Below are 24,052 nucleotides of genomic sequence, written 5' to 3'. Positions count from 1 at the left end.
GGGACCTTTTGCCTAAATATAAGAAATCAGGTTTTTCCCTAGTTTGAAGAAATATTTTTTAAATAAAAAAGTTTTGAAAGCAGATACGATTCAAAAAGCTAAAGGGCTGGGCCCTTTATTTTGCTAATATAAAGCATGCACACAATTCCTGGGTTTCAGATTAAAAAAAAAAAAAGATGCGGTTGTTGAAATGAACCAATCCCCTTGGCTTTTAGCACTTAAGAAGAGCTCACTTTTCTAGGGGTGCAGTCATATTGTTTAAGATGGGGCACCATCTCATGTCTGGTGGCAGAATTTTGAGCTAAGTTTTAGCTGACAAAATTAATTTTAATAATCACAGTTCTTTCTTAATTTGTTAAATATATTAATAAAAATGACTTTTATAAGACTAGAATATCTGAGATATCTGAAAATATTTTCTTGAACTTTTGGAATAACCCCTTTATCAGACTCTTCTTTGGAGCATTAGCTATTGATAGCAGTTTGGTGACAGAAAAGGAGGTATCTGATGGAAGTTTTCTAAAGGGTTTGCCTTTATGAAACAGAATTTTATGAAAAAAGGATGGGGATACTGAATTATTTAACAAGGCAGATCCTAAGCACCATCCTAAGAGTTTTCCAACTGCCAGATACAAAAGTACGCAATTTCTTTTGTCTCATCTTCCTGTTTTGTTACTTTGTAGTACAAATGATTTATAAAAATGACCTGCTTTAAAATTCTATTTTTTGTTTATTTGTTATCTCTGTTGTAAGAAACTATCCTTGCCTCCCCTTAAAAAAAGACAAGTAGGTCTGTGTGGTGATGATGGAGTAAAGTGTGAGAAAGACCCATGAGTGGCCTTTTTGCCCCAGGCATCATTCCTTCAGGCCAGGCCAGAGCTCAGGCCCCCTGCCCAGTCTTCTTATAGCTTTGCTCTCCACCCTCTGTCATCTCAGTTTTAGTCTATGATAGTTAAAGATCTAGGACTAAAACACTTACATTTTTTTTCCCCCAAAGCAGACTATTGAAAGGAAAAAACCGAAAGGGGAAACCTAATGCATGTTCTAAAGTGGATCCTTGGGAAGTGGGGTCTCCTCGTTGAACTCTGTGGCCAAATAATTTCCCCCATAAAATCTTTTTTTCCTTACAGATTTCACCAGAATCCAGCTTATTGCCAACGGATCACTTGTGAGAGTTCTGCTGTATCATATTCTTTTTCAGGAATTTAAGATTTTAAAGCAGCTAATCGATTGGGAAAATAGAAACTATTAGTGCTAGTTAGTTTAGTAATGATAGATGATTATTTTCTAAATATAGTCTTTCTAATTTAATTTTTAAAACTCCTCCATACTCTAAGGTAAATTATAGAGTCTTGTTAATTTTTCATACCATGTAAAATGTCTGTATGTAGACAGATGCCATATTAAAAATCATACAAAATATAAATAAATGTTTTTTTGAATAGAATAAATTATTAAATGCAGTCATTGTATGACATTTGAATTCATGTTATGACTCCATTTAAAGAAAGTTATTTTATCAAAAATGTTCGATTAACATCAAAGGTTGCCTTTTACACTGTCTCATTTGATAATTAACAATAAATTACAACATGTAATTTGTGAAATAAAAATGATCATTAAAATGACAACACTTATTCCATTAAGGTAAATAAAATGCTTTACATAGTTCTGAGCGATGACACTCAGGGGGAAAAAATGCCGTTATCACTGCACTACAAATTAGTTTGCTTCTAATTTTGCAGGCTGATGACCGCACTGCCTCAAACCAAATCTTTTCCCTGGAAATGGAATGATTGCATGACAGACTCTATGAACCATGAATATGTCAACAACTCATGGACAAGGCCTTGCTTAGCAATTAGTCTTTGGGGGATTTTATTCAGAAATCAGACAACAGTATACCAGAGCTTGTTGGGGATTTTATGATTACCAGTCATGTCTGGAGCATGAGTCTGGGTTAGTACAAAAAAATTCATAAAGGAGGAAGAGATGCGCCTAATAGTGGCAATCAGTCTCTCACACACACACACACACACACACACACACACACACACAGTCAATGGGGAAGACTGAGAAAACATAAGATATAGTGAAAGCCCCTAGGAGGCAGCAAGAAAATATTTCTTAGACTTCTACTTGTAGTCTCTCCTACAGTCACTCCTGTAAAGAGACCACTGTTTCCCAAACTTCAGTCATTTGAATATCACCATCACATTTTTGTTACAGCGTCTTACCACCTGCACTATGATTTCCTCAATATATTTTATTAACTGACTCACTTTAAAAGCCTTCCTTTGTTTTAAGCAGTAGTATTTGTGATATCCTGGGCTTGTTGTGCTAGTAAAACTTGTTTTCTTCTCTTACAAAGGAAAAGAAATACAGTAGTTTAAATATTGAAAATATGTGCATACCACCTAACATTATTCTGAGCATTCCCATGACATGGGTGGCAGGTGCTACAGGAGCTGCAAGGACCACCAGTCTGGCTGAGAATGATCTGGGCAGATGTGTGACCTCAGGCCTCATGGCTGACACCCCCATTACCATTCCTCCATCCAGGGACCACGAACCATATCACATGGAGGGGAATTTAAATCAGGCCTGCGCCTCCCCAAGGACAGCAGTGCGGGAAGGCTGTATCACAGCAGACTGTTGTGTGAGCCAGGATGGTGCCTTTTCATCGTGAGAAGATGGCCACTCACATCTTTCCTTGCTTTGAGTAACAGTATCACTCGGGAACCATTATATTGCAAGAGTAAACAACACCCCCTTTCATGTAACAGTAATAGGGAACAGGTCAAGATTGAGCCTGGCCCCTGACTGTCCAAGTTCACATGAGGGCATCACATTTGTAGGTTAGCACTGGGCGACCCACCCAGTGTGGATCTTGTAGGCTGTCAGCAGTACCTTTGAAGAAATGGGTCACTTTACAAGCTTCATTAGTACTGAGCCTGGTTTAACCAGGCAGAATAAGCATTTGTACCAGGATACCAAGTGCTAGGAATCCTCATGGCTCTGCAGTCATGTGCTGGTTTTTAAATAAATGATGTCTTTTGGAAACTTAGGAGACAAGCAAAAAAAAAAAGAGAAAGAAAAGAAAAAGAAAAAAGCACTGAGTCTTCCCACCAAGAGCTGGCTATCTACTAGGTCAGAAAGTGGTGAGGTACTGAAATTAAGATCAGACCTCAAGTAGCTCTGTGAGGTTCAGGGTGTGTCTAAGTTTGAAGGGATGTTTGCTTCTGATATGAACATTTTTCTTATACTTTTATTATAGAAGATGATGTGTCAAATGTACAAATAATGTGTGCCTGGTGCCAGAAAGTGGGAATCAAGCGCTATTCCCTGAGTATGGGAAGTGAGGTGAAAAGCTTCTGCAGCGAGAAGTGCTTTGCGGCCTGCCGACGAGCCTACTTCAAGAGAAATAAGGTAAGAGCACCGTAGAGAGAGGCGACCCACGCAGGCCTCACCACCCTGTGCGCATGCGCCTCTTAGCTTCTAGCCAAAATCACTGCGCAGCCCGTACTTTTATTCTTTCTGTTTTGTCTGTTCTCTTTCTCTGTCATGCTTAACCTTCTGGAATAAGGAATCCTCTTCTAATGTGTAACCTGCTCTTCAGTTTCTCTTGTCTTGGTGTTTGAATTCTGAGAGGGTGAATGAATCTGATGAGGACATGGTGGTCGCAGCTGGTATCCTAAGTTACAGTGTCTCTCCAGCAGTAGAGTACTAGACTAGGGTCCATGAAAGATAAGTGGTAGAGATTTCTTATCAAGGCTGAGAAACTAGCCACAGAAGCATGGCCAGAAGGCTTTAGTCCACTCAGCTTTATACTCGTTCCCATTGCGAATATTGCTCTGGCTCTTTCCAAAATCGGATCCACAAATTCTAATCAAGAAAAACGTCAAGTCTTTCTTGATACCTTACATTAAAGTTGATTGATATTGAGAAAAGATGAAATAATGAATACATGAACCAACCTTGCTCACACAGCCAAGCGTTTGTGAGAAGCATGGTGGATGAACACAGGAACAGCCATAGTTATGGTTTCTTTGTTTGTTTTGTTTTGTTTTAAGACATCTCAGATATAAAAATGTCCTTTTAGAATAGCATTAGCCACCATTGATGGGAAATGGAATGCATGATGTTTTTACAACCAACACACACATACACAACACAGCTAATTTCTTAATCTTTTAAGAACCGCTATTGCATTTTGCCACCAATTACTGAAATAAATTGCTAGTTCTTGATTATTTTCCATTGATCTGTAAATCTTCCTTAATTCATAAAATCATCCACATTTTGCTAAGCATTTCCATTTCCATAATATAAGATCAAAATCTGTCCTTCTTTGAAGCAAACAATTACTACTTTTTAAAGTCTGTTATTTGTAATCCTGAAATGCTAATTTTGCGCTCACTGCATTGCAAGAAGCACTGTTGCAGCAAATTATCTCCTGCAAATTTGGGTCACATTATTCTGCCAAAAAACATAATGCCGAAAGAATTAGGCTGCAGAATTCAGCGGGGTGGAATTTTAGTAGCAGTCTCTAAGAATTAGGCTCATAATCTTCACTGGAACAGGGAGGCAAGTAAGGAAATTGTCTGGAATTCTTTTGGGACAGTCAACAGTTCACTTTCCCTGGGGAGGGGCCGGTGAAGCTTCAGAGGAGGGTAGTTAGAGCAACGCATGGGAGACACGTTTTGTTTTAATATAGGGGGATTAAAATGATCTCTGAGACCCTGGGGCTCCCATTTTTAATGCTGAGCACTGGGGTAACAATCACAAGAGTGGACCCAGTGCTTTCATCTTCAAAGCCTTACTTACCACAACAAAATACTTTGCATTCCATCCCAGAAGATGGCTATAGAACAGGGGTTTTTGTCTCTCTATGATTCTGAAGGGTTATGCGTCTGAATCTTGATGGACTGCCTGTAGTGAATAAAATCAAGCAAGATGAATTTGTCACAATCCCTGTGATACATGTTACACTTTGCATAGTGATCCAACTTTTTAAGCCTTTGATGAAAGGCACCTGATTCAATTTGAAAAAACAGTTCGTAATAATATATATATGTATCATATTTATCATATATACAATGTGTACATATTTGTAATTATAAAGTTTAAGGTCAAACTGAATTTAAACTTCCACAGCATACAGTTTTGAAAAATAGATAACTGGAAGCCAAGATAGGAATTAGTATTTGGAATACTTATAGTAGGTAAAATCAGCAAGGGGAGAAAGACCATTACTTTTCGCTTCCTGCAAGGAGTTATTGGGGTAGTTCTTTGAACATTCTGCAAAACCTGGGAGTCACAGTGGCTTGAAGTTTAGCCAGTGACTTTGAGAGCTGATCCCAGCAGCCCATTAGTGTACATACAATACCTGTCTTCTCTGCAATCTTCATGCTTATTTATGTATTCCAAAGCTCTGCCACACTAGACATTCTCGTTTTTCAAATAGAGAAATAAACTGGTCACATCGCTTGCTGGATTCTTTTTTTTTTTTTTTTTTTTAATTTTAAGAGTGTTATCTCTGCAACAATATCCTATTGTATTACAATAAACATGTACAGCTGCTGCATTTCTGTTAACTGATAGGATTTTGTGGTCATTTCATTTAGGGCTTGGGTTTCCTAATGGATTGTATTAGATACCAGTCTCCATCCTGCCATTTCTAAGAACTGCTGTAGTAAGCCCCAGGGTGTTCCCCAGTGAAGACAATAGCAAATAGCTACTTCTGTTCTTGTATCATTTGACAAAGTCTTTAGTCCTCATTATTAAAACTGTGGACTTTCTTAATCTTAGAAAGAGGGCAGAATTCTTCCCATCCCTACCTAAAAGATTTTCTGGCTAAATTCTACACTTTTAAATAATGAGAACTGGATGGAAAACAGTGAATAATGTGTATGCAGAACAGAATTTTGCCTTAGGTATAATGTAGAATCTAAAAAAACATGTAAAATTAACTATGCTGTAAATTATGCTTTATAATGACAGCCCACTTCTTGGTGGATAGCATGCTGGGATCTAAAAATGGTCTCTAAGTTGAACCCAAATTGCATGCATAATTTTACAAAGAAAAATCCTAGTAGAAAAGGTAGCTAATTAGGAGCAGTATTCAGCTGACCTCTGTTTTGTGTCTGAGCAACACCTGCATTTGTGAATGTAATTTGGACAGCTGTGCCTGTGCTTCCCCTGCTATCCTCGTCACAAATGCTTGGGGATAGAGGCAGGAACTGCTTTTCTGCTAAAAACAAGGACAAAAATAGCCCAGCTCTCAAAATGAAGGCCCACTGAAAATTGGCTCTTTAAATTTCATTTGCTTCTCAAACCTTTTTCCAGAGGTCTCTGCATTTGTTTGATGGAGTAGGTTAAGAATGTCACATCCCTCTCTCCTAAACCCTGGTGCTGTGAAGTAAGGTGGGATGGACTGAAGCCAAATTAACCCTTTATGGCATATAGGTTATATTTTTTAACCAATTTAAAATTTAATTCGAAGAGCAGTTTGGATTACTGTAAGTATGTACGCTTTCTTCAGAATGCTTCTGCTAGAACTGTGAGTCACAGCTGTATTCATTTAAGGAACCTAACTACTAGCGTACACAACTCAGGATGTTGGCTCTAAGAAGTGTACAGTATTAACTCATAGTCATATTTCGTAGAATCCTTATCCCCATCAGGCTCAATTGCTGACTCAAAAGTGTTTGAAACAATGGGTAAGAAAAATACTTTTGTAGTCTATGGCCATCAGCCGAACAATGGGATGTCAATCTCATTACTTGATGCACTGGCGACTTTTCAGGGAACTAATAGCTCCTTCTTTTCCCAGCCCCTTCTTGAGGCCACAAGGAGAGAAGAACTTGAGAACATTTCTAACCTAGTGATTTGCCTAGGAGTTGGAAAGTTGTAGACTCCTTAGTGGTTTTGCAAGAGACGCTGAAGTGTTTAGTCCAACTAATACCAGTTTTACTCTGCACAATAACAGACACTTAAAAATATTCTTTCCTAAGGGAATGATGCCTTGTAACCATTATCCCACTTAAAACACGAGTAACAAACAAGATCACAAATAGTGGTCATTTCCAAATATCCTGTGTTTGATCTTTCTCCTTCTGCATAGGAAATATCCTGTTGTCTAAACTGATGCCCACACATCAAGCAAGAAATCAAAATTCAAGACAGATGTCCAACGCAGGCAATGTAAAGAATGATTGTTTTCTTTCCTTGTTCAGATACCAAATTTATAGTGTTCTTTGTGGATTAGTGGCATCGATACTTTAGTAATAGACACAAATTCCTAAGAGTACCAAAGTTTGCTTCCTTGTTGTAGTTTTTCCGTAACTTGAGACAAGAATAGATGGAAATACTTCTTCAATATCACAGTGTTGCTGTTCCTCCACAGACTATAGGGGAAAGAAACCTATGTAGATAATAGATAAGGATGAATTAAAAATAAAAAGGTTATATAGATATAAACAACATTTGCAGATGATATCATTAAGATCTAACAATCATGATAATAATAACAAATGTCCAGCTAGGGGAATATTGTATAATAAGCATTTCCTTTACTTTCAAACTATACGCCTGGATACACAGCATGTATCATCATATTATTTGGAGTTACATTTTATTTAGACTCTTGGTCTTTTTATTAAACTTGAATATATCCTGGGGAAGATTCTCAGTTTCAGACTTCATTACAGAACCTACTAGTGCAAAAGAAATGTGTAACAATTGCCTTGTTAATCTTGTGATTAACCTGTCTACTTTTTTTCCTTTAAACACCTGCAAGATTTAATTTGCAAAATGGCTATCATTCATGAAGGTTTAGGGAAGGACATTAAATTACTTGTAATTAACGTCCCCTGACTGCCTGAAGCTCAAGCCACAGACTTGACTTTTGCCAGTTGTTTGCAAATATTCTTGATTGACAGGAATGCTTAGGGAGCCCTGGATTTCTTCCTGTGGATTCACCGTGATTTTACGGGGTGCCAGTGAGCCTGTTGGGTCTGTCTACCTGCACCCTGCCCTGCGGGGTGATTGCTTTGCTTCTGCAGTGTCTGTGCTGCAAGCCTGCTCACTGCCTGCACATAGCATGGCCTCTGCCTTTAATCTGCAGGCCACCGTGGCTGAGTTAGTTCCCTTTTGGTTGCAGCAAACAGGGGTGTCCTGTGGAAGCTTTGGGGAAAGAACAACAAACCCACCTGTTTTCTTGTTCTCTCATATTTTGAAATATGGGATGGAATGTTGATGAGCTGCTGCAAATGAGAACCTATGAAAAAAGCACCAGCAGCGGGGAGGGGCGGTGTTAGTCCTTTGAAACACATTCAGGGTGGGGAGTAGAACAGGAGAATTCTGGCCAGAAAAATAAGATGCAGGTCAGGTTAAAGTGATGCCTGGGCTCTTGAAGAAAGGCAGAAAGCGTCCCAGGACAGAGCTTCTGCAGGCCAGGTGGGACCCAATGCCCTAGGAAGCCATCGATCAGAAGCCTGGGGGAGAGGCATGTGATCTTGTGTTTACCAGAACACTTGACCACCACTTGGGAAACACTGGTCTAAGGAATTCCCAGAACACAAACAGAATGGGGCAAGCGAGTTGGTACCGAAAGAAAGGAATAGCAGCCACGTCTAGTTTTGAATGGGCTACATTTGGGGAGGTTGTGGGGGAAACAGAGAAATAAGTTTAATCCATTACCCAGAATAGATGTCAACTTCTGAGTAACACTAGATATTTTAGATTAAATGTGAAGAGATGATTAAGACTCCAGATAGCTTCAAGCCCCAATACTATTTCTTTCCAATGAGCGGAAGGAAGAGGGGGTACTTTTCATAGATCAGAATCTGGTCACCTGGAGAGCAATACACAGGGCTATTGACATAGATGCTTGAATGTTAATTTCGGTCAGTCTCTGGCCATCCCCGTGATAGCTCCTGCTCTACACTTAAAGCAAGTTTTTCTCATCTGAACTGCCGGTAATTATCCAATCCATCTCAAAGCCACGCTCCCTTTTAACATTAAGCACAGTGTCAGATTGCATCAGCCGCATTGTGCTCTGGTGACTGCGGCTGCAGAGTGATGAATGTGCTTGCTTCGAGTTCATAGTCTGGTGTCTGTTTGGGTAGTGGGCAGTTCAGGGAAACAGATGATCAGGAAGGGACCTAGTTATTTGGGACCTGCATTCTCCTTATTGATCCAGTCATTGTCTTGCCGACTTTCTCACCTTGCTGCTAACAGTGTTCAGGTTTATCTGAAGAATGAGCTTTTAAAGAATGATCTAACTGGGTCATTTTCATGTGCTTCTCCAGTCATAAGCTACTGTGCAGCAGAGAGTTACTCTTTGTGCCTGATTTTAAAAGGAAGGTGTCATGAGACCTTACTAGTAATGAGTAGAGGGGAGAGAAGTTTCTAAGAGTGCTTAGCGCACTGTCTAGATAAACCAAGAGAGATGATTGTGCATTTTCGTGGGATTGTAGTTATGCTCTGTTAATTCAAATGCTTTGTTAAAAATGTTAACTGTCTAAAAAAGTGCATGCATAATACAGGCCAGGTGGCTTGCTATGAGATATTTTAAGATAGTAGTTTGAGTCCAGAATTTCTCTCATATACTTTCTCAATATCTGGTCATAAAACCTAGTACACCCAAGAGGGCCATATGCAGGAGATGCAAACCGTGTTTATTTTTATTTCTCCCCCATCTCAGTACCTCTGGATAGCTTTTGTACACATAAGCAAAAGTGTGAACTGGGCAAGCCACGTGCAATTCTTTGTTCCTTGGGCTCTTTGCTCTTTGTTCTTATTATCGCAGATTAGGAAGGAGTAAAGAGAATCTTGCTACAGAAGGCCACTTAATTTCTGCCCCAGCTGCTCAGACTGAGAATGGGAAATTCCCTAAGTTACAATCCACTCATAGGGTGGCCATGCACACAGCGGAATCTAATGTCTCCTGACAGACTGCCTTTGGAGGTTACAAAGCCAGTCTGTTGCATTCTCTGTAAACACAGGCTGTGGGCCAGAGCGGGGCACTACTACAAGCTCTAGAAGGCAGATCAATGGTTTAATGAATCCATAAAAGATGCTTGAACTCTGCTGCAATTTACTGAGCACTCTAGTTAAATGAAACTCCTGTAGTCTTTAACAAAGATAGAGATAATCAATGGCTGGAGATAGAAGCCAGTGTCCAATAATCACAACCTCCCAGAATTTGTGTCGTTGTCTCATTGCTAACAGAGGGTTAGTCAAGTCCAACCTTTGGAGCGCACCACATCTATATTGATATTTTCTGAATGTTTGAGCTGAATTGGACCCGGAGATGACATAAGTGTAGTAGCGTTACTTCTGTGAGAACTATTTGTAAAAGCTATGGAATATTAATTAAATTAACATTTTCTTAAGGCAGTGAGATTAAGCTTAAGAATGGCGAGCTTGACATGTGTTGTCTTTGTAAGGCATCCTGATGATGAAAAGTAAATAGGTGAATAAAATTCTTTCTTGACTAAGTCCTGAAAATGTCAAATTGCATAGTGTTAAAAGAGCCCTGATTAATCCTTCTGTGGTAAAATATTCCTCATTAGTTTGCTATGGTTAAGGGTTAACCTCTCCTATTATAAATTCAGATATAATGTATTTTCTGCTTAACTCATCTTCTAATAGAAGAAAATACAGTTAGTAGATATATATTTTTTACTTCCAAATGTGCCTTGGAAACATTATACTGATTTATGAGAGAGCTTTGGAAGCATGTAGAAAAATTCCTTCATAAATATATTGAAATGTATTTAAAAGTATTTAACCACTTTTGACTGTGGAAAAACAACTGCCTTGACTTTGAAATTATTATTTTTTTCCACAGAGATAGTAGAATTTATGACATAAATGAAAGACTTTGCAGCCAATTTTTGTCACACAAACTTAAACTGAGTGTTTCACTTTCTTAACTAGCTAATTAGTATAAAGAGAGTAGGCTTCTACCCCAATAAGTATATTTTGGGGGTTCAATGTGTAATAGGAGTTTTGAGGTATGATGACTGCTAGTCTGCTTCACAGGCCTTTCCCAAACATTCCATGATAAAATGGTGATTTCTATATGGATCCAATAAATGGTGTGTTATCTTGTATTCTGTTCTGATAGAATGATTTCATATTACTTAAAATATGGCGAGCAGTTCTGTGACTGCACATCCAACTCTTTATAAGAAGAACCTTTGAAGGCCCTGACACTTCCTGTGGTCATTTGTAGGATTGTATGTGTCATAAGTTGGAGCAATTTAAGTTGTTGGTGTCAAAGGATTTAGAGATACAGAGACCCAGGAGTAGGTGAGATAAAGCTGGGCAAGTAACTAAAGACAAGGGGGATTTGTCCAACCAGAGATGAGTGCCTCTGTGCTGCTGTTTTGTTTTTAAGAGAAAAAAAAACCACCTTGTTACTTATTCAACCATTCATTCTTAGAAAATAAAATGAAAGGACATATTAAGCTCCTATAATGTGCTAGGTACTGTTTTAGGTTTGGTGGACACATCATTGAAGAAGAGAAAAATCCCTGCCTTAAAGGGACTTGCATTCCACTCTCTAAGGGAGATGGATAATATACAGGTTAAAAAAATATATATCTAACACAATTTCAGGTAGTGATAAATGCTATGAAGAAAAAGCAGGGTGAGGGGATGGCTAGTGACGAGGTGCTGTTTTGTATCTGATGGTCACAGAAGTTACCTTTGAGGAGGTGATGTGTGGGTAGGGACAAAATGAAGTGAGGGAGCTAGTCAAGTGAAGAGCTTGTAGCAGAGGGTTCCAGAGAGGAGGGGGAGCAAGTGAAAGGCAGAGGTCCTCAGGCAGGAACAGGCTTGGCATTTTTGAGCAACAGCAAGAAGGTCAGAGTGTCTGGAGTTGAATGATCAAGGTGGTTAGGGGCCAGGTCATGCAGGCTGGAGAGGTAATAGTTCGGATTTCATTCTAAGTGTGATGGCAGCTATTTGAAGGTGTTGAGTAGGGTACGTGACATGACCTGATTTTTGTTGCTGATTGGATCTCTGTCAAGGAAGTAATACGTTTAAGATCCTGGATGGAAAGGGGATTTGGAGAGTAAGAAAGGCAACAGCATTCCCATCAAAGTTGGGTGTGTCTGGCAATAGAAAACTAAAAATATCATATTCACTGAATTATTCATTGGTAGTTATGAAACATTTCCCAGTAGCAAAAGTATGTTGAACCAATTTAGGTTTCTTTTTCTTTCTTTCTTTCTTTTGGTAAACTGTGGGAAGAAATGAACAGAGGATGGACGTTGCTGGTTAAACGTTCTGACACAGCAATTTTCTTTCTGACAGGGCTTGCTCCCAACCTAGTGGGGAGGTTTAGGCCTCAGGAGGCAAGCTCAAGCTCCACGCAGAACCCAACTCTTGCCCTGGGAGACCTATAGCATATGCAGGTCTTCTCAAGCTCTACCCCTCAAAGTAGCATGAGGCAAAGGAGATGGTAACTTTGAAGGGGCCATCTTTGGATTAAATCACTCTGAAGTTTATTTTATTCTAAGAGTAGACCTAATTTGGTGATTATGTACTTTTAGGGTGTATCAGGATTTTTAACGCAAATAACAGAAGACCCAGCTCAAACTGATTTAAACAATGAAACGCATCTTTTATCTGATGAAACTGTAGAGTCCTAAGCTACAGTATGCTTCAGAGTAGGTTGGTCCTGTAGTGCAGTGATCTTATCATGGTCTTATTTCTTCCCATCTCTATATTCTTCTGTATAGAGTGTTGGCCATATTACAATGCAAGCTCCCCAGAGGCCATGGGATGGCTGCTAGCAGCAATCAGGGCTATATGCCTCCTTGTTCACATCCAATAGAAGACACAGTGCCTATGCCCTAGCGTTCCAAGCAAGAGTCTTGAAATTCACACTCATTGTCTGTGCTTAGGTCACATGCTCATGCCTGAATTTGGGACTTTGACCAGGGCAGTGGATGTTTGAATTAGCCTGAGCCAATCAGGGTTTCCTTCTGACATTGGAGTTGGGCTCATTTTCCTCTAAAGCCCATGGGAAGCTGCATGGGGGAAGTGAAGCTACCAGAATGAAAATCTGGAAACTGTTTAAAGAGGGAAGAGGTCAGAGTGATGGCTGATGGTAGGTGCCAGCAAATGTCCACTAGAGAGGAGAGGTGATCTCATGAGTTTGAATTCTTTACACAGTGAATGTGTCATGCCCATCGACTTTTGTCATGTGGAAGGACTCTGAAACCCATGTGTGGATTGAAAGATAAAAACGTGGTTAACATTCATCATAGGGCCCTTAGATGAACTACCTCTTCTACCCAGGACCAGCTGCTTTGACAAACCCGATAATTAGAATGTTGGTTTTAGTGCCAGGACCAAAGTGCTGACTCTTTCTATTCTTTTTGGAGTCTATAGAACATGAGATTGCACAGAGCTAAGACAAAGGGGTTGTAGTTAGCTGTTAGATATACTCATTTAGGAAGAGGAACAAGGGTGCAGTTAGAACAGCAGATAACCCAGCATGTAGTTTTATCAGTGTAAGTGGCTTGGGAGATGTTGGCCAAGGACCATATTGGATGTGGGGAGGCAGATGCCTGGGACTAGATGGGCGATGGGACGAGGCTACTGTTCCCCATCAAGAGTTAGCCTGCTCGCCCACATTTAAGCCACTTTCTCTGTGGCTGAAAACTGTGTCTGCTAAACAGAAGGGAAAGGGGAGTGTTCAAACAAATTGTGATTTAGTCTGAGGTTGAATACATCAAGTTCAGGTGGCCAAAAGAGCAGAGACCTTGGAGGCTGCAGCTTTCACAGTAATTAATTAATTAATTCAACAAATATTTGTCAAGCAGCCACTATGTGCCAGACACTGCGCTAGTCATTGGAACTATAGTGGCAAAAAACAAAAAACAAAACAAAACAAAAACCCTGGTTCCTGCCCTCACGAAGCTTACACTCCAGTGGGGGACAGATATTTATTTAAATAATAACACAAATAATAAAATAATAAAATAACAACAACAAAAAAATTAATAATAACACAGATGTGAAATTGCCTCTGTGGCAAGTGCTGTGATGGTGTGGGCACAGTGCTGTGAGGGCCTCTTATAGGGAGATTTGACTAATCAGGAGATCTGAAAGTTTCCCTGAGGAAGTAGTGCTTGAACTGAAATCTGAGAGATGAAGAGGTGTTAAGTAGGGGAAGAGGGGAAGGAAGAGCTCACTTGGGCTGAGAACACAGCAACATGATTTCCAATCCTGGCCCTGATTTGCTCCTTCTTTGCTCATTTCAAGTTCTTTCGGAAGGGATGGAATTTTACCTGCAAACAAGAAAAGAATTGAACAAATGAACATTCCCTAAAACCATAATCTCACTTATCCAATTGTTTGTGTGTCCATTTAGTCATTCATTCATTCTTTCATTCATTCTATCAACCTTTGGAGATTTGTTGCTCGCCTGCTAGCCTCTGCCTTCCTTGACTCTTCACTCAACTTCATAATTACAGAGTTAGCACGTTAGTACTAATTCATTTCAGGGAGTAAACTGACAGCTTGTAACTCCTGGAGGTAAAAGCATTTTGTAAACAAATAATAATAATAAAAATAATGTTAACAGTAAGAACCCAAGTGTTTTTAGTTATCAAATGTATCAGAAAAGCAACAGTGACCACAGAGAAAAGATTGGGTAAAAATGCCCTGATATGAGAGAGAGGAATAGTGTCGTTATTGTCTGACAAATGTTGTTAGATGGTTGAAAATAAATGGGGTAAACTACTTTAAGATGGAAAGATATCCCCCCAACCTCCCATGATGCTGAGTGTGGACAGAGATATGGTTTTGTTATAGAGAGAAACTATAGAGCTATGTTAATATTAATGTGAGGGCAGACAGGAAGTTTGGGTGGTGATAAACTCCACCAAAGAGGAATGCTTATTGACACTCTGGTCCCCAGACCAGACAACTGTGATAAAATGGAAACAGAGCAGCACGTCTTCTGGCATGCGAACAGAGGGCGCTTCTCATGGCACACTGGTGTGGCGGGAAGGGAGGAATCTCTGCCCTTTCTTTGGATTCTTTGTTTCAGCCTGGTATTTCATTGAGTGCCTAAGATCAGAATGACAAAGTCATAGGCATGTGGTGATAAATAAAAAGGCAGGTAAGTAAATCAGATTTAATATTCCTGGGTCTTAACTGGGTGATATGGACATGGCTATTCTAAATGAAAGGGGTCTCCATCACTCTTCAGGATGCCAGATGGCGGAGATGACCCTCATCAAGCTTAACCATACCTGCACCTGCCTCAGATGACTGTGAATGGAAACCACAGTACAGTTCAGCTGGAGTCAGTGGCCCCCTTTCCAGTTCCAGTAACTTCTCAAAACTACGTATAGTGACAGTCATTTCCAAAAGAGGCTGATTTTAAAACTGTGATGAAAATGGCTAACAGCAGGCTGAAGGTTAAAGTAAAAAACTTAAAAACCATAAAATCTGCCTGGAGGCTATTTAAGCAAACTGTTTTCGAGGCACAGATGGTTCATATACCTCTGAGCCAAAAACAAAAAAGTAAAAAAAGGGACAGTAAAGCTGGCGTGATTAAGCAGACAAGTATGAAAGTTTTATTAGTACTAAAAAGGCATCCTTTAGAAAAGTGAAAAATCTGTCTCCAGAAACTCAGAAGACATGTTAAAGACCAGTGGGAAATGGAGAGGGCAAAAAGATGACATTTCAAAAAGCAACCAAAGATGGTGAAAACACACAATGTGTTTATGTACCTTGGGTATCAGAAACTGTGCTCTAAGGAGATCAGAAAGCAGTGAGAGAGAAGGACATAGTATGTGGAGAGTTGGGCTTCCCTGTCCTGTATTTTTGATGCAAAACAGTTTTCATAGGGATTTGCTGCAACTTAAATGGTGATTTGAATCTCCAAGAATCTCCAAGAAAAATCAGCTGAAGCAAATTTGAGAAGCTTAAGTGCCGTGAATCAGAAGGTCCAAAGCACATGAAGGAAATAAATTACGATGTTACTGTTAGTGTTATTAAAAATTGTAAGCATACCTGAGAACTGGGAAATCACTGGGTGGGAGGGCCTCCAGCCTCTTTTGAGGGTGCCCCTGAGTGCTTAAGGATGCAATCCTCTAAGTGTATTGCTCTGCACCTGCAGTGCAGGGGCATACACGTATATCTACACAGAAAATTCCTGGATTTTAGATTGGTGAGCTTCTGTTATAATTTTGACAGAAGTCAGACTCTGAAGAATCACAAAACAATACAGTTTGTAGGGTCACCATTTGAGAAGCCTCCGCTGAGGAAAAAAATAGTACTTGTGTCTTGAGTTAATGTTCAATATAAACCTAACTAAAAATGACCAAATACGGCCTTGCAAAAAGTAAGGTAGATTTGGATTTTCAAAAGTCCAAGTAATTCACTTAGAGTTTGGCTGACTCCCTCTGAAGGGACCCTTGAAGAAAATAAATAACTGAAGGCAAGGAATAAAGCCTTGCCTTGGATTAAGAACCTAGGTAAGGAATGGATGATATTCCTCAGAGTACAGTTAAATTAATAGCATACCATCCCAGGGGTTTGTTATTAAGAGTAGTGTCACTTAATATACTGATTGCTTATTTGGAAGTAGATGTCAGGAAGGAGGAGAAGTTTGTTATTTTCTCTAAGTTGCTTTCATTTGCAAAACGACAGAGGAATATCTCCCCTCTCTCTCTCCCTGCCCCCACTACCCCCCAAAACCCCTGCTCTGCAAATATATAAATATAATGAGGTAAACTGACATCAGATGCAATTCCATTCACTGAGCTGCCAGCTAGCATAAGGAAGCAAAAAGTTTCAGTCTCCATACTCCCTGATGTGGGCTCTCTCTCAGCATCTCCAGAGAGGGGAACTTGGTCCTGTTGAAGGGGGCTCAATTTTGTTCCTTACCTAGACAAAAACAAAAAAAAAACTTTTAAAATGTTTGACTGCATTCAAGACAATTTTTTAAAGTGGACAAAAGTACATCAGGCTATATGCTGATAATCAAACCTTGTCCCATCTTCACAGGAAATGTGAAGTTCATTCCTCTTTAACCTGATTTTTATGAAAGGTTAATGCTGAACTTTAAAAGAGTTGACATAGAGGATTAAATATATTTTCATTAGACTCCAGGCTATACAAATATGAGACACAAGAGCCTGAAAAGGTATTCTGTTGAGAACAAAAGAACCAATAATAAAACTAAGAATTAGTACAGATAAATGTAATGAAAGTGTACCCTGCCTCTTAACACTCAGGGGTAACCTTTGCAGTTGGCCACCATGGAGAAAGACTGGGTCAAACTTCGTGGCAGATGGTTTAATACATGGTGCGTACATTAATCCACCGAGGCAGCCCTGGAAATGCAAGCAGGTTGTTAATGATCGTGTATAGCAGTTGTGAGCTGCTTCTGCTCTTTGCAGTAAGGTATTCAGATGTCATGCTTCAGGGTTCAAGTTGATGAGTTTCTAGGGTGGGAAAACATCTCCCTCTTTGTATTGCACTGCACAGCTGATGAGGCATGCTCCAGGGAAGGGGTGATTTAGACTATGTCAGGTGAATGGAAGGAAGAGAAGGTAGACTCACATCCCAGGTCCGTGATTTAGTTTGACTTCTTACTTCTGGTTAAAGTGGTACCATTGAGAGTACATAGAGTATAAGGAATGTGTGAATCAAATGTGAAGGCAGTGGACATCACTGCTGTAAATCTAGTGAAACTTTGAACCTGATTAGCAAGTCAACACTGATTAAAAAAAAAAAGAATCCCCAATCTTATAGCCTGTTAGCACCAGAGAGAGCCCTGTACCAAAGATATAATTTTCATTTTCCTGTATCCTGAATTGTTTAATAAGTACAAAAAGAATATTGGCTTCCCAAATTCCAGAGCATTAAAGTTGACGTAAAGAGTAAATTAAAAACAGATAAACTCCAGAGAATTAATTATGAAGAGGCATACTCCCAAGGCCAGGGGCAGAGCTCATAGAAATTATTTGTATTTATTGAAGCTTAAGTCAAGACAGCCAGAATTAAATAGAAATTTGGGAAGAGTCGGATGAAAAGTTTAGATGCCTTATCGTGTTTCATTTAGGGCATTGTTTTGTATTAAATGTGATGAGAGAAGAAAATTAAAGTGCACCCAAGTAAACAGAGGTGAGATTAACATTTCCATTCCCCACTAGCAGAAGTCCCCTCCTCGTTCAAGCCCTTTCGCTCACTTCCTTTACATTTTGAATGCAGCCATTTGTCACTTAGCAAATATCAGTGAAATTTAATTCTTTATATCTATGAAATTCAACTCTGGATAAGGAGATGTTTGACACCCCAGGACCTGACTGCTTGGTCAGGGACTGATAATGGTGATGGGGACTTCAATTTCTTTCTCCCTATGTATGTAGGGAGATAGGAAGATGTATTAAATAAAACCTATATCAAAGTGATGATTACAGTTTTCCTCCATCGCGTGTACTCTCCAGCCATATCCGGGGCCTGGTAGCCACCATCGCGTTGCTCTACACCCCAGCTGTGCAGGGCATGAGAAGTGGAGAGGTGAGCCTCACTCACTCCTGGTTAGCCCCGCACCATGGTGCTCCTCCTCTCCACACCTGGAAGGCCCAGCTTCCTCCTAGTGGGGACAGGAAGAAAGTTGGTTGCTTCCATCTTGGTCGTGGGTCCTGAAATAACTCCCCCCATCACTCAGCCCCTTCCCAGGGGCTGCTGCCAGCAAGGCCAGGAACAGTGGGGCCCAGCATTCTTGGCTTGGGCCAGAATACAGGCCGAGGTTGCAGAAGTAAAAGGCTGGAAAGAAGCTCAGGGATTTGGGTACAGATCGTGTCTGTGCAGCCAGTGAATGAACTAGCAGCTCACTTAGCTTCTCCGAGGCTGGACCTGTCTCAGGGCTGGGTGCCACAGAACACAGAAATCTGAGACGTGGTTTCTGCTCAGAAGAATGTCTTCCTGAGTGTGTGCGTTTTCCTGTGCTTGCGTGGAAATTGACTTCATGCCGCACATTTATTCACTTACCCATTTATGCGGTGTCCACAGCACGCTGGGCGTTGCTTTGTGGCTGGGGAGACAAAGATTAATAAGGAGAGGTCTCTGCCTCTAAGACTCTCATAGTTGAGTAGTAGTTGAGACTGACAAGTAAACGGATGATATGGTGTGAGGCAGCTTGGAACAGATGTGGATAAGAAGAACTGGGGACCAGACGGTGACTTCTCCAGCCCAGGGGCCAGGCTGTGGGCACAAGTGAGCACACGTGAGGATGGAGACCAAAATGTAAATTCAGGAAATGGTATGGCTAGGAACAAAGCTAAGGATGGTGAGGCAGGAAAGAAGGATCTGAGTCAGGAATGAGTGTTCCACATGCCACGCATTAAAAAAACAACTGTATAACCCTTACTGCAATTCCCACATGTTTTAACATTTTAAACATTACAGACTTTATAGGAATACTAAACATCATTTTGTCCTTGGATTGTATTATGAAGATTCTCCTGCAAGACATAAAGGAAGCAGCAAAGGAGACAGTAGACAGACAGGGCTCATGACAGACATGTGAAGAGTTGCATGCTTATCTGCATACTTCCTGGACTGTTCAAAATGAACGTGCTATTAGAAGTCTTCTTCAGCATCCTCCTTGTACAGAGGAGAAAACTGTGGTCTTGAGTTAGTGAAGGGCAGATACCCCAGATTCTGCAACTAGGATGAGGTCTCGGATGTCAGCCACAAGAGGAGAGTTGCATTGGCAGTTGTCTGAAGAGCAATGGAAACTGCTCTTCTTTCTGATTAGAATATCAATATTAGTAAGTGTACATATAAACTTTATGAAAGGGCTTAGTATGCTATTTTTCACACTTTTATTTACCATGAACCTGTGGTAAGAAGTAAATTTCGCTTTGTAATTTGGTATACCACCCCCCAGCACACACACACACACAAACTCATACCGTATTCATAGTATCTAAGTCACTTTGATGCTGGCGTTTTCTTGATTTTACCAGAAAGTGTCATCAGGAGGTTTTCCCACAATTATGTCACAACGGCAACCTGGCTGACAACAATCGTTAAGATGCACCACAGTTTCAGAAGGACTAAGATGTGAAAAAAGGTTTAAGCTTTAGAATACACAAAACAGGGCATATCTATTTAAAACTGAAGCAAAAGTTTCATGAAACAATACTTACTTTTCTATGTGATATACTCTGATATTTTGTTTTGTTCTAGTCTATCTCATTAAAAAGTTGCTGGTTGGGACTCATGAATGGACTGAGAACCCAGCTTGCAAATAGATGAATAGATAGATTTGTATTAAATGTAATTATTATGGCAGGGTAGGGGACCCTTCAAGGTCTCACCGTTGGATTCTCCTTGACCTTAACTCTACAATTTTACCAGGTTAAATTGAGGTATTTCTGTCAGCTATTCTAAGCTTTCCTTGTGGACTCTTAACGGAGTCATGTTTATCCCTTAAAATGGCCCATGGCTGCCCCATTTATAATTGTTTTTAAGTATGCATTTGTTCTGATGGAGAACTGGGGGTGATGTGTATACTGATCAGACAGTAAAAGGGAATGCTCACATTTAAAATGTGCTATGTCAAGCTCTTGTATCGGGAGAAAATGAAGTAAAAGAAGGCAGAGGTGACTTGGTGGAGAAAGCCAGGTGGGGTGGAGGAAAACCAGGCAGGGAGGAGGGGCCAGAGAAGTGATGTGAAGGAGGAGGGGCCAGAGAAGTGATGTGAAGGAGGAGGGGCCAGAGAAGTGATGTGAAGGAGGAGGGGCCAGAGAAGTGATGTGAAGGAGGAGGAGCCAGAGAAGTGATGTGAAGGAGGAGGAGCAGCTTCCACTGTAGTTCTGAGCCTTGGGCCAAAGGTGATGAGGAGTTAAATGGGGGGACAGATTGTTGCCATGTTTGGCCCGGTCTTCTCATCACAGTCAATGAGACAGTGGCCAGGCCTGTTCCACAGAGCTGTGCTGCACATCACGGTGTGAGGCTCATCCTTTACAAGGGCTGGCAACGTCTGGGGAATTGTTTGGGAGGACAACTTGGCTGCCAAGGAAAGAGAGTGGTTGAATCTATTTTATAGTAGACTGATAAAGAAATGACAGCTAAGACTTCCCCATTTAAATAATTTGATACTCACAGCCAGATCAGAGGCAGGGTGAGGGCGGAGTGGGGCACAGACCTGTATAGAAAACTGTCTGGGGCAGGCGTTCTTAACCTCTTGTTTGAATAATGGCCTTCTTGGATAATGAAAGAAAACATCAGAGGAGACCTTTTCTCTAAGAAATAAACATGCACACAGAATTTTACAGATAATTTCATAGGTTCATGGACTTTCTGACATTCATTTGTGGACCTCTTGAATCCAGGTTTAGAGTCCTAACTAAGGGTTATTGGAGGTGGGGGAATTTGGCTCTGCATCTGCCCTTCTAAAAACTAGAGTTCTTCCCTTAAACCAGAGATAGAAGACAAAAGGTTTTCTGACCTATGCAGCCTGGAACAGAGGTTTGGAACAGGTGGAGGTGAGCCATATAAATCCAACAGCATTAGGGACAGTACAAGCAGACTCGGGGTTGACTGGTACTGCTTGATGTCTCCAGGCAGATCTTAGAATAAGCGCCCAATAATAAATAATAACTTCTGCCTTAGTGCCAGAGATGATGCTCCTTCCGTAGGCCTTGAGAATCAAATGACACAATTTTTCACCAATTTGTCCGATACTTAGAGCAGACAGATACTTCTCAAAATGGGTGTCATTAAAGTCACAAAAACTAGTGATGTTATGGACGGGTTCTTCCATTTGTATTGCAGAGACATAACAGATGTGGGGAAGCTCCCAGTCTTAGCAAGATGTTGGGTTAAATAACACTTGCTGACTAGACGTCCTGTCAGTTGCATTATAATACTTAACAGAACTTCTTGTCACTTTTTAAAGGAATTTAACTGTCAGCCCATTTAATGTCCATCCCTAATGTGAAACTTTTAGATGAAGCCATTTTAGCTTAATTTACCAAGACATCCCTTCATGTTTGGGGGAGGAAAAGCAGGGCTGGAGTCCATTGGAGCCACCCCTTTGCAGAAGTCTGGAGCACACATGACACAGAATGGCTTCTGTGGGTCACTGTGGCATTTGTTAGGGAAAAGCAATGCCATCCTGCTGCTGCCTCCCACTCCCTCTCTGGAAAAAAGTATAATTCATGGCGCATTCGTACAGACACGGGAATGATCTCAGGAAGCAAGCATTGACCATTCTTTCTTCAGAGTTGGGGGGTGGGGTGGGAGTGACTGTAGTTCTGAGAGCCTGCCTGGGACTGTAGACGGAAGGGCCTGGTCAAGTCCAGCAGCTTTGTGCTGCAGTTAGTCGTTTCACCTTTTTTTTTTTTAACCCCCTTCTGAGGGAAATCTGTGATGACATTTTTTTTCTCTGCACAGGTGCTAGAATGCATTGCGCAAATACAAACATATCCCACTTCATGAGAGAATTTGGAAGTCATTTTCCTTCCATCTGTCTAAAGTAGACAGTGCTCTAAAACTGGCCACGCACCCACCCATTCTCCCACGCACCTTCTCGGTGACAAGGAGATGGCATTGTAAGAGCAGGAAAAAAAGAAGAAGAGATAAATCCCGAAAGGCATTTAAAAGGATGACTGATTAGTATCATTTGGGCAGCTATGAATAACACATGATCGCTCCTGGGGCTGCATGTCATGCCCGGAAGAGTAGCCTTAATTTTCCTTCTCTCCTCTTTCCCGTTCCAGTGTCCCTTTATTAACAGATACCTTTCTCCATCTCATTTCCAAATCCTTGCCGAACCTGAGCATTGTTTGATCACAGATCATTTTCCTATGTCCACAGTGAGTTCTCGCCACGTAGGTAGGTAAGCAATACTCTTTTAGAAAAGGGAGGCAGCGCCTGGTTCCAAAGGACGCTGCAGCTGTACGCGCTCCGCAGCCAGACAATCAGAGGCCCAGCGGGGCACCTTCCGAGCGCAGCTGCACAGACAGCTCTCCTTGCAAGCTCTCCAAGGCACTGGGCCCTACATGCGAATTCCAAGCTACATTGAACACAATTGCCCATCAGCACTTAGGAAGCAGTTACCACAGAAACCCAGCAGAGACCAATTAGTCACATGATTAAATTAATTAAAATAACCCAGGGCATCTGCCATCTTGCCTCTTTCTGCTATAGATAGCGCATGACCCAGACAGAACTGTAATTGGTTAGCAATACTGTTGTGTCTCCAAATCCTAGAATTGTCTTCTTACCATGGAAGGGGGTTCTCCTGATTTGCTTTTCTTTCCCTAAGAACTCTCTTAGGTTTCTTTGGAAGATATTCCTTCCCTATAAGCCAGGCAGTATCAAATTTACAAAACATCAGATTTAATAAACAATGGGATTTGTTATGTTGGGGATAAGAGGATTTGGAAACATTTCCAATGGCACAGTTGAAGACTTCTGGAGGTTTTTTAATGAGGGCTTTAACAATACATGCCAGAGGGTGCTCTGTAATATACATTTACACTTGACCTGAGAATTCTGTGGCAAGTCAGGGAAACCAGACCACGGCTCTGCTTGTTAAAGTAATAGAGGTGTTATAACGGTGCATAGGTGGCCTGTGTTCTAAGATGGTCCTAGGTCAAGGGTGGTATGCAATGATCCCACTCAGTGGCTTGTCATTTGTAAAAGACAGAAATGCACACTTAAGCTAACACAGTAAATCACTGCTTTGTCCTTGATACGCTGCATGGCCTAATAATGGCCTCTCCAAAATCTCCATGTAGTCAAAAGTTTTCTATTACACCAGTGCCATACTTCTACACACGCACACACAAATCAGCTTACCTGAAATCTCATAGCGCTCACAGCAGTGTGATTTCCATCACCTCAGACGCTTTTCTGGAGGCCCTTCTGATCCATCGCACCTGAGAGCGAATGATTGACCACAATTTGGAGATATCAAACGGGGGTAATGGTGTGGTTTCCCAATGCTCTTGCTTTGTGAATTGGCTTGACAAAATGTCATGGATTAATT

At 40.8% G+C, this 24,052-nt stretch overlaps 1 protein-coding gene across 6 annotated transcripts in view; it reads left to right on the top strand.

The window, feature by feature from the left end:
* SOBP (sine oculis binding protein homolog) overlaps positions 1–24,052 on the top strand; it is a 159,572-nt gene that overhangs the window by 39,044 nt on the left and 96,476 nt on the right. For 4 of the 6 annotated variants that reach the window (XM_024115514.2, XM_028494590.1, XM_028494592.1 and 1 more), the window contains exon 4: positions 3,278–3,429. In XM_024115514.2, coding sequence (XP_023971282.1) covers positions 3,278–3,429 — 152 coding nt within the window. Of the gene's footprint in view, positions 1–1,136; positions 1,169–3,277; positions 3,430–7,147; positions 7,207–24,052 lie in introns of those variants that run through there. The other 2 variants (XM_028494593.2, XM_028494594.2) reach the window with 2 other exon arrangements.

Source organism: Physeter macrocephalus, chromosome 10 (assembly GCF_002837175.3).
Source record: "Physeter macrocephalus isolate SW-GA chromosome 10, ASM283717v5, whole genome shotgun sequence".
Lineage (NCBI taxonomy): Eukaryota > Metazoa > Chordata > Mammalia > Artiodactyla > Physeteridae > Physeter > Physeter macrocephalus.
This window is presented reverse-complemented; position numbering and strand designations above follow the sequence as displayed.